The 12,930-nt window shown below is 35.4% G+C and overlaps 1 protein-coding gene across 2 annotated transcripts in view; it reads left to right on the forward strand.

The window, feature by feature from the left end:
* Positions 1-12,930, forward strand: part of LOC138711541 (retinol-binding protein pinta-like) — a 58,406-nt gene that overhangs the window by 32,731 nt on the left and 12,745 nt on the right. For both annotated transcript variants that reach the window (XM_069842722.1, XM_069842723.1), the window contains exons 3-4: positions 1,820-1,979; positions 10,295-10,544. In XM_069842722.1, coding sequence (XP_069698823.1) covers positions 1,820-1,979; positions 10,295-10,544 — 410 coding nt within the window. The remainder of the gene's footprint in view (positions 1-1,819; positions 1,980-10,294; positions 10,545-12,930) is intronic.

The raw sequence follows: 12,930 nt of genomic DNA on the forward strand, positions 1-12,930 counted from the left end.
TCCTTATGTCATAAAGAACATGCTGAATTAGAAGGTAAGACAAATTAAATGTTATTTTTCGTACTATTCCGAAGAAAATTTATGATCTTAACATTTGCATAGTATACTAAATACAACATTATACTTTAAACACGGTGCATTAAAAGATACGAGGAATTAAATGTTGTTTGTACGTATTATTTCCAAAAGGAATTTATAAAAAAAATATCAAATGTGCGTTGAAAACGAAATATGATTTTCTGAAATGTTTTTAGGTCGAGAACGTGCAAATCTATTAAGTAATCTTGAGAAACGCCAGAATATTCAAGAAAATAAACTTATACAACGTGATGGAATATTATTGGCTAGTTACGCAATTTCTCGCCTGTGATTTAAATCAATTCAATGATGAAGAAGCAGTAAAGATGTTTATGATTACAGCTGCCGAATTCATTTGCCAAATTGATTAAAAGTTTTCGAGTCTCTGACGTTAAACAAGCGCTTTCCTAATAATTCGCCACTGACCGCCTTAGCGATTACGATAAGGTGACGCAGGTCACAGCAGTTTATATTTCCCATCCTACTCTGCAGTCTCCTCTCCTAGTAAACAAACTATTTCAAATCGAGTGCTCCACGTAACCGAAAATTGTGCCCATGTATGGGTAAGAGCAACGCGTGAATGACGCAATCTGCACAGAACGGAGATCCCGCGCACATACACTGCACATTCAGTGTCTCACTTCTGGCATACCTTCTCTACAGGGTGTTTAAAAATACGGGGCATAATTTCAGGTATGTATTTCCCACATGTACATAATCAAAATAGTTCATTACAACATGTGTCCGGAAATGCTTCATTTCCGAGTTATGGCCTTCACAACATTAAAATTCACCGGGACGTTTTTCTTTCCGCAGGTCGTTGTCACTACAGAAGATGTTCAAAATGTCCACCTCCTGCTTGAATACAGACCTCAATACTAAGGCAGGAAAGTTCGGATTTACACCACACTGCTGCAAGAACCACTGACAGAACCTAACTCGTGCAGGGTAATCTGCTGGTGACAGGGCCTGTACACGTTGCAAATGTTAAGGATACAATTGATACTCTTTCAACAGTCTCCAGACAGTCGTATGAGGAACATTGACTTGCAACGCTACCCTTCGTGTGCTGATAGAAGGAGTCATGTTCACGGCCTCCAGAATCTCCTCCTGTACTTCTGGAGTTGTAGATCTTGGTCGTTCCCTTCCCAAACCAGGAGAGTTAAATTATCCATACTCGCACAGACGGTAATGGAGACGTACAAATGTCTTCCGATCTGGACATTGTCTCTGTGGATACCTCTCCTGGTACAAACGACGAGCCAGCGCAGCATTGCCGTCTGCCTTACCGTACATGAAGTGTATCTCTGCCAGCTCTTGATTTGAATACATGTCGCAAAGTCTAACACCTACATAACACTGAATGTAACCTTCGCCTCGGAATGAACTGTCAGTGTACCCTCTTAATGTCTCCTTTGACGGCAACGACCTGCGGAAAGAAAAACTTTCCGGTGAATTTCAATGTTGTGAAGGCCATAACTCGGAAATAAAGCATTTCCGGACACATGTTGTAATGAACTATTTTGATTGTCTACATGTGGGAAATACATACCTGAAATTATGCCCCGTATTTTTTAAACACCCTGTATACATATATTTCTTCGGGGAATTACGGAGTTATAAGATTTTTGCTGTCCAATTTCGCATGGTATGACACAAATACCTTGTTACAAAGGTACCTAGCTAGTAATAATTTCACACAACAGATGTATTTCAATTACACATACTATGAACTTTGCAGATGATGGTCAATTGGAGCGCTGGCTTATCAGGTGCAAAAACAGCCAACAGAGGGCCAGGCAGTCAATTGACATGTATTACACATTGAAGGCGGTTTCTCCAGAATATGTCGTTGACAGGAATACTCATTCGCAGTGGTTTCAGGATTTAATGCGTTGTGTGTGAGTATTTAAAAAAAAAAATGTTTAGTTTTATGTAAGATTTTGTTGCAACTTTCATTGAGATTGACAGTACAATACAATATATTTTTATACAGCGACATCATTTTATTTTTACTTGCATTTTTATTATACCTGCATTTCTGAATGTACTTCACTCTCACCCCTTCACTAATGTCCTTGCTCCCTCAGACACACAAACTTACGGTCGCTGTTGCATTCGAAGTCTTCAAGCACTGAAGTAAACACTGCAGTGTATAGTGTGTTTCATAAATATGATTGCGTTTTCTATAGAGGAAAGAACCTATATTAATAATACCGTACTAAAAAATTATATTGAAGAAACGATAAATTCAATTTCAGAGAATATGCTTCAAAATGTTTTTAATAATATGCGTACTGATTTCAAGCTTGCATTGTAATGAACGACAACCATTTTCATCAACTTGTTTAAAAATTCAGATTAGCTTTTTTTTTAATTGAGGTGGCTAGAAGCAAAGGAATGCTAGTGACATTTGTAATAACATGAGTTAAGTGCATCCAGTGTAAGCAAAAGTATCAAAAATGTTAGTGGCAAAGGGATATTTTAATCGCATCACGCATTAAAATTTAAATAAATACTTTCACCGATTTTACGAAAGCTTAAATATTTAAACCCCATTTTCTCAAAAGTAACTTAAGTGCACTTACAGCCCTTTACTTATGACCCCCTCAATTTAAATGCACTCTCTATATTGTATGATAACATCAATAATTAATATGCTAAATAAAGTAGACATTACATAACGAACATAGCCGCCTGAAAAGTTGAGTTTTGAGAAAAAAAATGTTACTAATCTACTGTATTTTGATAAATTCCGTAAAAGTGGTGATAAAACTGAAAATCGTAATATCGTATTTCCCTGCAACATAAATGGATACACTACTTTTCTCTCCTCCTATACCTAGTAAAATGACTTATTTACATATTGCACTAGTAACATCAAACTCCTGTAATGGAAGGGGGCAACAGTGTTTCCGAGTATAGCCAGGTTAATGTTAAAAATGTTGGTAAAAATAAAGTGATGTCCCTGTACATCTTGATTACACAATTTTTAACACTGTATCACTTCGAAATATGTCTGATAAGATTTCTTGTGTTAAATTCTAACGCACCTTGTTTACATGTTTCGACCTATTATGGGTCATCCTCAGAACTGGTCGTTGTTGATCTTGGAGCCTCTTGTTTTGTTCCCTGTGAGGGTGTGTTCATGTGGTGTAATGTAGAGTCAAAGAGTGTGTCTACTGAAATTGAGTTGTGTGTTGAGAATTTCATTGGGGTGTGTTTTCGTGTGTCTATATATTTCATATTGTTCTAGTGTGTTTAGTTTCACAGCCATAACAAAATTACAAAACACCTCCACATATGTAGAACACATCACAAATGCTAATCACAACCACAGAAACATCAACACAGACATGGAAATCCTACACATCTAACCAAAAAGCCGGAAACGTACTAAGTTACGTATAATGACAGTTACTCAATATATGTTAACAAACATATCGAACTTGGAATCGAAAAATCGAAAAATCGAAGGAGAATTGGGAGGAAAATTTAAAAGGTGCGCAAAACGCGTCCTTGCAAGGGGTTGGGGACTGTACAAAACTAAATATGTGAGCTCCAAGCCTGTTGGCCACTAGTCTCACTCCGGGTTACGCTGCTCCCCTGAAGGAGCTCTAGAAAATTTTGAAGGGGAAGCCGAAATTGGACGTAACCTCTTAGGTACCACATACGCGAGGGGGGCTGTCGAATTTGGAGTATGGCCACAAATAAATAGAACTTAACAGGTGTATACAAACTATCATGCAATAGTTGCAACGACCTCTACAATGGACATGTTAAAAGGTATTAAATATACATGTAAGAAGGCATTCTCTATTCTCCATTCACTAAAAAGATTGTATCATTATCCATCTAAATTAAAACAGACGCTGGTACAGACACTCATTCTACCTCACTTCGATTATTGCGACGTTTTGTTCAGTGATCTCAGGATTGATTCCGCTCAGAAACTACAGCGTGTTCATAACGCGTGCGTCCGCTTCATTTGTAATGTTCGATACTATGATCATATCTCACCTTCTTTCGAGAAGTTATCATGGCTTAGGTTACATGAGAGGAGAAATCTGCACTCACTTTCTCTCTTATATCGAATTATGCACACTTCATCCCCCTATTATTTATTCGCTCGTTTTCATACTCTCTCTCGCTATCATAATATTAATACTCGATCACAACGCGATAACACGCTAGAAATTCCACTTCACGCATCGTCTCTGTATTCCTCATCCTTCACTGTTGCTACCTCTCGTCACTGGAACTCTCTGCCGCCTGAAGTCAAGGGCTGCCGAACATTGAATTCTTTCAAATCCAAGTTAGAAAATTATCTTATGACGAGTTGCCAAACTAACTTACTATTATAACAAGTGTTGTATTGCATGTTTCCACGTATTCACATTTTTTTATGTTCTAATGATATTCAACTTATTTTATATTTTTGTTTTCATATTTTCCGATAATGTTATATCTCTAATGTGTAAGTTGAGGTATATATAATCTTAATTTTTCTTATTGTGTGTACTTAGAAATATTGTATTCACTGTATACTTTGCACTGCACTATTTTATTACTACTATTAGTATTATTATCATTATTACTATTCATATTTATTATTATTATTATTATTATTATTATTATTATGAATAATTGTCTTTTTTTTGTATGCCTCATTTATTTTGACCTGCTGTTCACATATTATTATGCTTTTTTCTTTCTTTCTGTATGTTATATATTATGTCTGATTTCTTCTTATTTGTTGTTTATATTTTATTATTATTATTATTATTATTATTATTATTATTATCTTATTCAGTTTTGTGTGTAAAATTGTAGTGAATTTGTAAATTTGTAGTGTTTTTGTAACGCAGTCTTTACTCCTGGTTGAGTGTTAGAGAAGGCCGTATGGCCTTAACTCTGCCAGGTTAAATAAATCATTATTATTATTATTATTATTATTATTATTATATTACAGCCATAGCCAAACCATGCAGAAGACATCACAAACCCAACCACAATTATAGCAACATAGACACAGACATGAAAATACTACACATTCAACAAAAAAACAAGAACTTAACATCCTAGAACGATATGAAATGTATAAACCTACAAAAACACACCCATATCACATCCTGAACACTCAACTGAATTTCAAAACAATCATGAACACACCTCACCACAACAGGAAAAGAGAAGACAAGCGCGGGATTTTCACTAGGCTTCGAACAATGAAAGATATCACTTGTGAACTAGTCAGCCCGGCAAATTTAAACAGTTGCCACAGTAAAGATACAGTAAAGTTATTCAGTGATTGTAAGTATTAAGAGACTGTATCGAACAAAGAATAATAATTGTCTAGTGATTATTTTTTAAATCGCTGTTGTGTAATCACTAGGGAGCGGATTTTGATGTGCTAAAAAGTACGGAAAGATTTGCTAAAAATAAAAAAATATATATTTTTTCAATATGACAAAAATACCTTAATTAACTTCAAAAAGATATGTTAGTAGGTACTCACCAGCCACACTTGGGTGCTAGTAATTGGCCGAGAATTGCAATGAACAACAAAGGTCATCTCCAAATTCTCCATCACAAATGGATGCCGATTATCTCTGAACAACGACTTACACTGCGAAAACGATCTTTCCACATCACAGGACGTCAGACGTGCATATTTAAAGAGAGGAATGTCACAAACACAAACACCGTCAATTTCACCTACAGGCACACCCTCGAATACTTGAGCAACTTTACACATTTTTTTTATATCCACTGTTTTTCCCAAACACATTCTGGAATTTGTCCCTTAGTATTTGTACTTCTGAACCTGGTAGCGAGTCTAGTTTAATTTCCACGGCACGCACCTCCCTGTTTCAGACAACAGCTTTTTGGATGTTTCGAGTTTTTTTATGGTGTCACACAAAAAGTTTAGATTTGCTAATAGTAAAGCCAAATAATTTTTTAAACAACCATCTTTCAGTAAATCTTGAAGGATGTCGAGTGATGAAGCCCGATAACAGGCAATCACAACAAGATATATTGCCTTACTTGATAGACATGAGCGAGAGACGAGAGATTTGTTTAAATTAAATAATGTTCATACCCGAGCTCTTATCTGTTGTGTTTCACAAACAAAGCGTGGAATGAAATCATCTTCAGCAACAATAAACTTTCCTAATTATGTGTTGCAAGATCTCTCCTCCTTGTCCATGTTAATTTATTCTCTAATAATAACACTGATATGCTGCCTAGCAGTTCTCAGAACTTGAGACGATACTATTACAAAAATGGATCATGGATACACCACACAGCGCTTAGAAATACGAAGCAACCAAGAATTCTTAAAAAGATAACTTACTTCTGAGTGATATAATTGATTTAGTTTTAAAATATTTAAAAGTTCTTTTAAAAAATTATTTAAGTAAAAAATCTCCCAAGAATAATGTATTTATAATACATTTCCTGAAAATACGTATTCACTTAATTTTTTTTGTGAAAATATGTGTTTTTACGTGAAATAAAATTCGGGTTTTAAACTAGAGACTTCATGTTCGGAATGTTTAACTTTGTTAATTGTTTATATTAAAATCGAGATTTTATTCAGTCAATCACTTATCAGTTATCAACGACAGAAAATTCTGTTACATTGAAAAGTACAATTGGTGAAAGATATCACGAATATTTTCGACCTGTCTAGAGGCCATCTTCAGGCGATATCTTTAGCATACAATATTTAAAAACTAGGTGAGTTTTAAATACATTTGAACACTTATAAGCATGTTAGATTGACATAAATTAGTCGTAACATACATTGAATGACATATAGATTAAATCTTCCATAGATCATTTTGCAATACGAACATTAAAGCACACGCAATGTGTTTAAAACATAAATTCAGTTAAATTTGTTAAATAAATTGTTGAATGTTTTATGACTAAAAAACCTGTTCAGAATGCTGTTGGAAGACTGTGGATTATTCTCAACCTGTACAGCGAAATCTTTAGTTGTAATTAAGCAGACATTATTTAAAACTAGATGAATGTTTAAAACATATTTAGCACAATAATAACCTTCTGTCACTTCAATATTTTATGCCAAGCACACATGGTTATAAGCGTTCAAATGTATTTAAAATTCACCTACTTTTTAAATATTGTATGCTAAAGATATCACCTGAAGATGACCTCTAGATAGGTCAAAAATATTCGTGATAACTTTTACCAATTGTGCTTTTCAATGTAACAGAATTTTCTGTCATTGATAACTGATAAGTGATTGACTGAATAAACTCTTGATTTTAATATAATCTCATAAAACTTATCTGACATTCAACATGACCATTAAATTTGTTAATTGTGTTTTATCACACGCAAAAAGAATATTTAATTTCCATATGAATCCGCTCCTTAGTAATCACATTATTTACTTCAGGAACGTCGAATATATTTTTACATCCTCTATTTCCAAACATAATTTTGTTATCTTTTTATATACATTATTAGTCTAATTAATGTATGGCATTAATAATATTAACATACATAACAGCTCTTAATGGAGCATTTTTCTAGTCTTAAAGACTGTTTATTTTGACTATTACACTCTTACTACGTCATACTACTTTTGACCAATAAAACGGGACGAAAGGACGTATTTCAACCAATCATGGCTGCTTATCGCACAATTTTATCGCGTACCTAGCATTTGTTTAATTTTATCGCGTCCCTAGCATTTGTTTAATTTTATCGCGTCCCTAGCATTTGTTTAATTTTATCGCGTCCCTAACATTTGTTTCTTTGTTTGCCAACATTTGAAACTGCGCTGGTCTGGACGTCAAAAAAATATATATAAAATTACAAACCACTCCAGTCGATGCACAGCAGTTTCAAATATGACTCGCATTGGCCTTCAAGTACAAGAATTAATAAAAATCACTGATCATACCTATGCATCTTCTGAAATCCGATATACAAATAAATGAAGAGCACCATTCGGAAATCCTGAATAAATTCAATACACCATGTAGGCCTAAATCAACGAGTTCCACTTCTATTACGCACACGTCCAATATACCATCAATTGAAGCACCAACCACATTCAAATTTGAAAATTGTACATTCAATAATTATTCCTTTTAAAATTATTCATGTTTATTTTTTATGTCATCGTCTTTAATTAAAACTTTTCTAACACTTGTGTGCAGTATATTAGTTAGGTTATGTTATAGCTTCTGCTATATGATATTATGGATAGTCACGTATCAGAGATTGTTTAATATTAAGATTTATTGAAAATCATCTGTCAAGTGACGTCGATTACTGGGATTCGGATAATTGAAGTGGAATGCAACTGTGTTAATAATAAAAATGAAACTGAATCATCAAAGTCTTCTTGACTAGTAACATTGCCATCGTGTATAACTATAGATCGAGAACTTCTCGACGAGAAGGCATTGCTCACTATTGCCATCTAGCATGCATCTAGCGTAATATTTGTAATGTTGAGATGGTACAATAATACATTTGAAGACAGTTGTGTTTTCGTAAGTCATTTAATATTTTATTGTATTGGAGTACTTCGTTACTTCTAATCTTTATATACAGGGACATCATTTTATTTTTACTTCAATTTTTATTGTACCTGAGTTTTTGAATGTACTTCACTCCCACCCCTTCTACTAATGAAGTTTCAACTGTCTTCCAGACAGAATCAAGGCTGCATATAGTAAACAGCAATGAGTTATTGACTATAGTATGTTCCAGAAATATGTTCGCGTTTTCCAGTGACGAAAGAACTTTCAATATTGAATCATATTTTCGCACAGGTACTGTCCGTTTGCCTACGTCGCATCCCGATTTCCCCCACCTGCTTCTGCACGCCCTCCTGTAATAGCTGGGCTGTCTTAGCTCTTTTCTGAAAACATTAATTACTGTTAGGAATTGGACGTTTACGTAATATTATACAACTGTTTAAAATACCGTAAAGTGGGGTGACTTTGAACGCCGAGGTGACTTTGAACAGTAATTTAGCGCCTTTCTAAATTAAATGCGGTACCCAATTGCGATACAACTGTTTAAGTTGTCAATAAACTAGTTCAGTTCTTTCGCAATAGGGTACAGCATTTAATTTAGAAAGGCGCTAAATTACTGTTCACAGTCACCCCGCTTTACGGTAACTTAAATGAAAGGGCCTCGTTAAGTAATTAACTGTCACGTGATTTCTCTCCTTTCTACGATCCTGCGGCATAACCACTTGGACGGACAGTAGATAGCATGTCTGAGTAATTTTATCTGTGCGGGTCGGGCAGAAGTGAAGACTGAATTTACAGTACGTAAGGTACTCTTTTATGGAGTAGGTACAGAATTATTTCAACATGAGTTACTAGTACGAAGGACGAAACTGGCAATTGGAATTAGATGCAATAGTCTATAGCGCGATAATATGCACAAAATAATTGAAGCGTGTATCGAAATGAACGACCACCATTTTCAAAAATGTGTTTAAATATCCATATTACGATTATTTTTCAATTTAACTTCATTCTCTATATTGTATGCTAATGGGCTGTAGACAGTATAATATACACTGCATAATGAATACGTTCGCATGGATAGCTCAGTTCGTGAGTAAAAACACTTATTCTTAATACAGTACTGCATTTTGATTAAACAAAAACCTAATGAAAATTATCGAACTCAAAATCGCGATATTTTCTAGTTTACGTAAATGGATGAAGTACTTTTCTACCCTCCTATACCCAGTAAAGTGATTTGTTTGTGTTTTACGCCAGTATCATCGAACTCCAGTCGTGGAAGAAGGTAGCGAACGGTGTTTCCGGTTCTCTAAAGGTATAGCCAGGTTAATATTAAAAATATTAGTAAAAATAAAATGATGTTCCTGTACTTTCTTTTAATCGTGTAATAGTCAATTAAATCCCACTCGAGTTTTGATTTTCTCTAGATAAATCAAAACGTCTAGTGAGATTACTGTTGAAGAAATTCTGCTTGAAATATTTATTATTATGGTAAAAAAAATACTGTACAATTTGTGAGGTACATTTTCATAGTAGAAAAGCACTTAAAAATTCGCCCTCACCAAATTGTCACAGATAACTATACAAATATTGTTAGCTTTATTCTACGGCTTTTATTTTGATGTGAAGATGACGTAAAACGGCAAGGAATAAAAATTTATCAATTTATCTATGTAATTTTCCAGGTACTGTGTGCATATGCCACAACTGACAGAAAATAAAGACCGACTATCGATAGTTGGATTTCAAGATTACGACCCTGGATGTTTTAATGCAGACGACGCAATAAAGGCCCAGCTGATGGTTATGGATATGAGACTATGCGAAGACTATCATGATTCAAATATTATAATAATAGATATGAAGAATTATACCTTAGGGCACGTGGGAAAGATCAATATATCACACATACTTAAGTCTGTGACATGGTCACTGGTAAGAAAATCCTATAAGTAGAATAACGTAATTTATTGTGAACTGTATTAATATTTCATTGAATTATCGATTATATACTTATGAAATATGAAAATCCAGAAATCCCATAAAGGCAACGGCCTCTTACAATAGTGTAGGGGATTCTGAAGATCTCCTACACTTGGGGAGCTAATCCAAGCGACCTCGCACTATACAGTAGCGTGAAAATTAATCCGAACAACGTAATTACTTATGCAAAAACACTCAAACGGGATAAAAAAAGGATCTAAGACGTACCTCAGTAATCTAGTGGCCTCCCTTGTTCCTAATAACAGCTCTGAGACGATTTGGCATGGATTCCACTAATTTCCCACAAATATTCTTCATTTCTTCATCGCGAAACCATACACCAATGAGGGCAGAAATCATCTTCTCCTTTGTAGAACAATTCATTTTTCGCATTCTTCTTTTGCAAATTGACCACAAGTTCTCAATTGGGTTGATGTCGGGTGAGTTGCCTGGCCAGGGGAGTACCTGAATATTCTTCTTCTTGAAGAATTCTGTAGTTTTTCGAGACGTATGGCATGGTGCCAGGTCTTGTTGGAACACACCTCTGCCATCCGGAAATGATTTTTACAGCTGGGGTACGATTCTGGTTTCCAATAAGTGAATATATTTGTCAGAATTCATCATTCCCTTGATAGGTATTAATGCTCCAGGCCCTTCATGTGTAAAACAACCCCAAAACATTACTTTAGGGGGGTATTTGGGTGCTTGTTGGAGATGAGCTGCTGTTACTTTTTCGGAAACTTTCCGTACCTAATAAACACGGTGGCCGTGGACCTCGAAATGAGACTCATCGGAAAAAGTGCATTCTTCCAGTCATTCACTGTCCAGTGGTGATGTAATTTTTCCCACATTAAGCGTTTTTTGCACATAACAGGGGTTAGCAGTTGCTTCTTAATAGGCTTACGAGCCCTTCGTCCAGCTTCCAAAAGCCTACGCCGCACTCTTGTGACGTGAATATTCGCCCCAGTGGTAGCCATTAACTCGCGGGTTAAGACGACACCAGTTAGTCTAGGATTTAATTTACTTTTCCTGACAATTAAACGTTCATCTGCAGGTGAAGTCTTTCTTTTCCGGCCACAGTTTCCTTTTTTCTGGGGTGTGATGGATCCAGTCTCCCTGTATCGTTTTATGATCGAATTAACAGTAGCCAAACCGATGTGACATTCTGCAGCAATTTGCCTCTGTGTCATAGAAGAATGCTCTGCTAATGTTATAATTTTAGACCATTTTCGTGGAGTTGTATCCATTTGTGAAGACGACAGAATGTACACAGGATTGCAGTATTAAGTCTTCAACACAACTGAAATGCTTATAAGTACAAAACGACAGGCAAAATGTCACATATTATAAAAAAAATAATAACGACAGACCTTCAACAATGGAATTACACGTACTACAGATGTCATTTAAAGTGGTATGAGCAGCTGTGAGGCCAACAGTGACAGAAAATGTAAAAATATGTCGTGTTCGGATTAATTTGCACACTACTGTACATGGTTATTCAGACCACCAGTAACAGTCACTTATTTTGGAAACTAGTGCATGACAATTTTCGAGACAAAAATGTTATGTTTTATTTAACGACGCTCGCAACTGCAAAGGTTATATCAGCGTCGCCGGATGTGCCGGAATTTTATCCCGCAGGAGTTCTTTTACATGCCAGTAAATTTACTGACATGAGCCTGTCGCATTTAAGCACACTTAAATGCCATCGACCTGGCCCGGGATCGAACCCGCAACCTTGGGCACAGAAGGCCAGCGCTATACCAACTCACCAACCAGGTCGACTCGAGACAAAAAATATTTATAATTAAATCACATGTGAACTTTCACTTGAGCTTGATTTCATCAATCAGCTCTAACAGGAAGTAGAGTCAGTGGCGTATCTCTTTAAAATTTCAAATTGGAGTCGGGTAAAATAGGGTACAATATGATAGAGCTTTTCAAAACAAACAACTTTCATCGGAAACCACACCACAGAATCGAACCTGTAAATTATTTGTAATGAGTTAAGTTTTTAATAACCAATTTAATTTGAGCTCTAAATATGTCAGCATTCTTGCAGATCATGGCCTTCGTGTAATATTGTTTACTGTAGTATGTGTTTTGTTTTATTCTGAAATGCAACTCGGCCGACTTGATGGTCGCTTCGCTTCTCCTTTACAAAAAAGCGAAGGGTATATCAAGTCGGCCGTGAATGCCATTAGTTAGTTCTCAAAACTGATGACAGATGGATTTTGGAAAATAGGAAAATTATGTTAAAAAATTGACATTTCACTGAAAACTACTATTTTTCCGAATAACTTTGAGTTCCAAGCTTCAAAATGAGGGGTCATTT

The sequence above is a fragment of the Periplaneta americana genome, chromosome 13 (assembly GCF_040183065.1).
Source record: "Periplaneta americana isolate PAMFEO1 chromosome 13, P.americana_PAMFEO1_priV1, whole genome shotgun sequence".
In the NCBI taxonomy this organism is placed as follows: Eukaryota; Metazoa; Arthropoda; class Insecta; order Blattodea; family Blattidae; genus Periplaneta; species Periplaneta americana.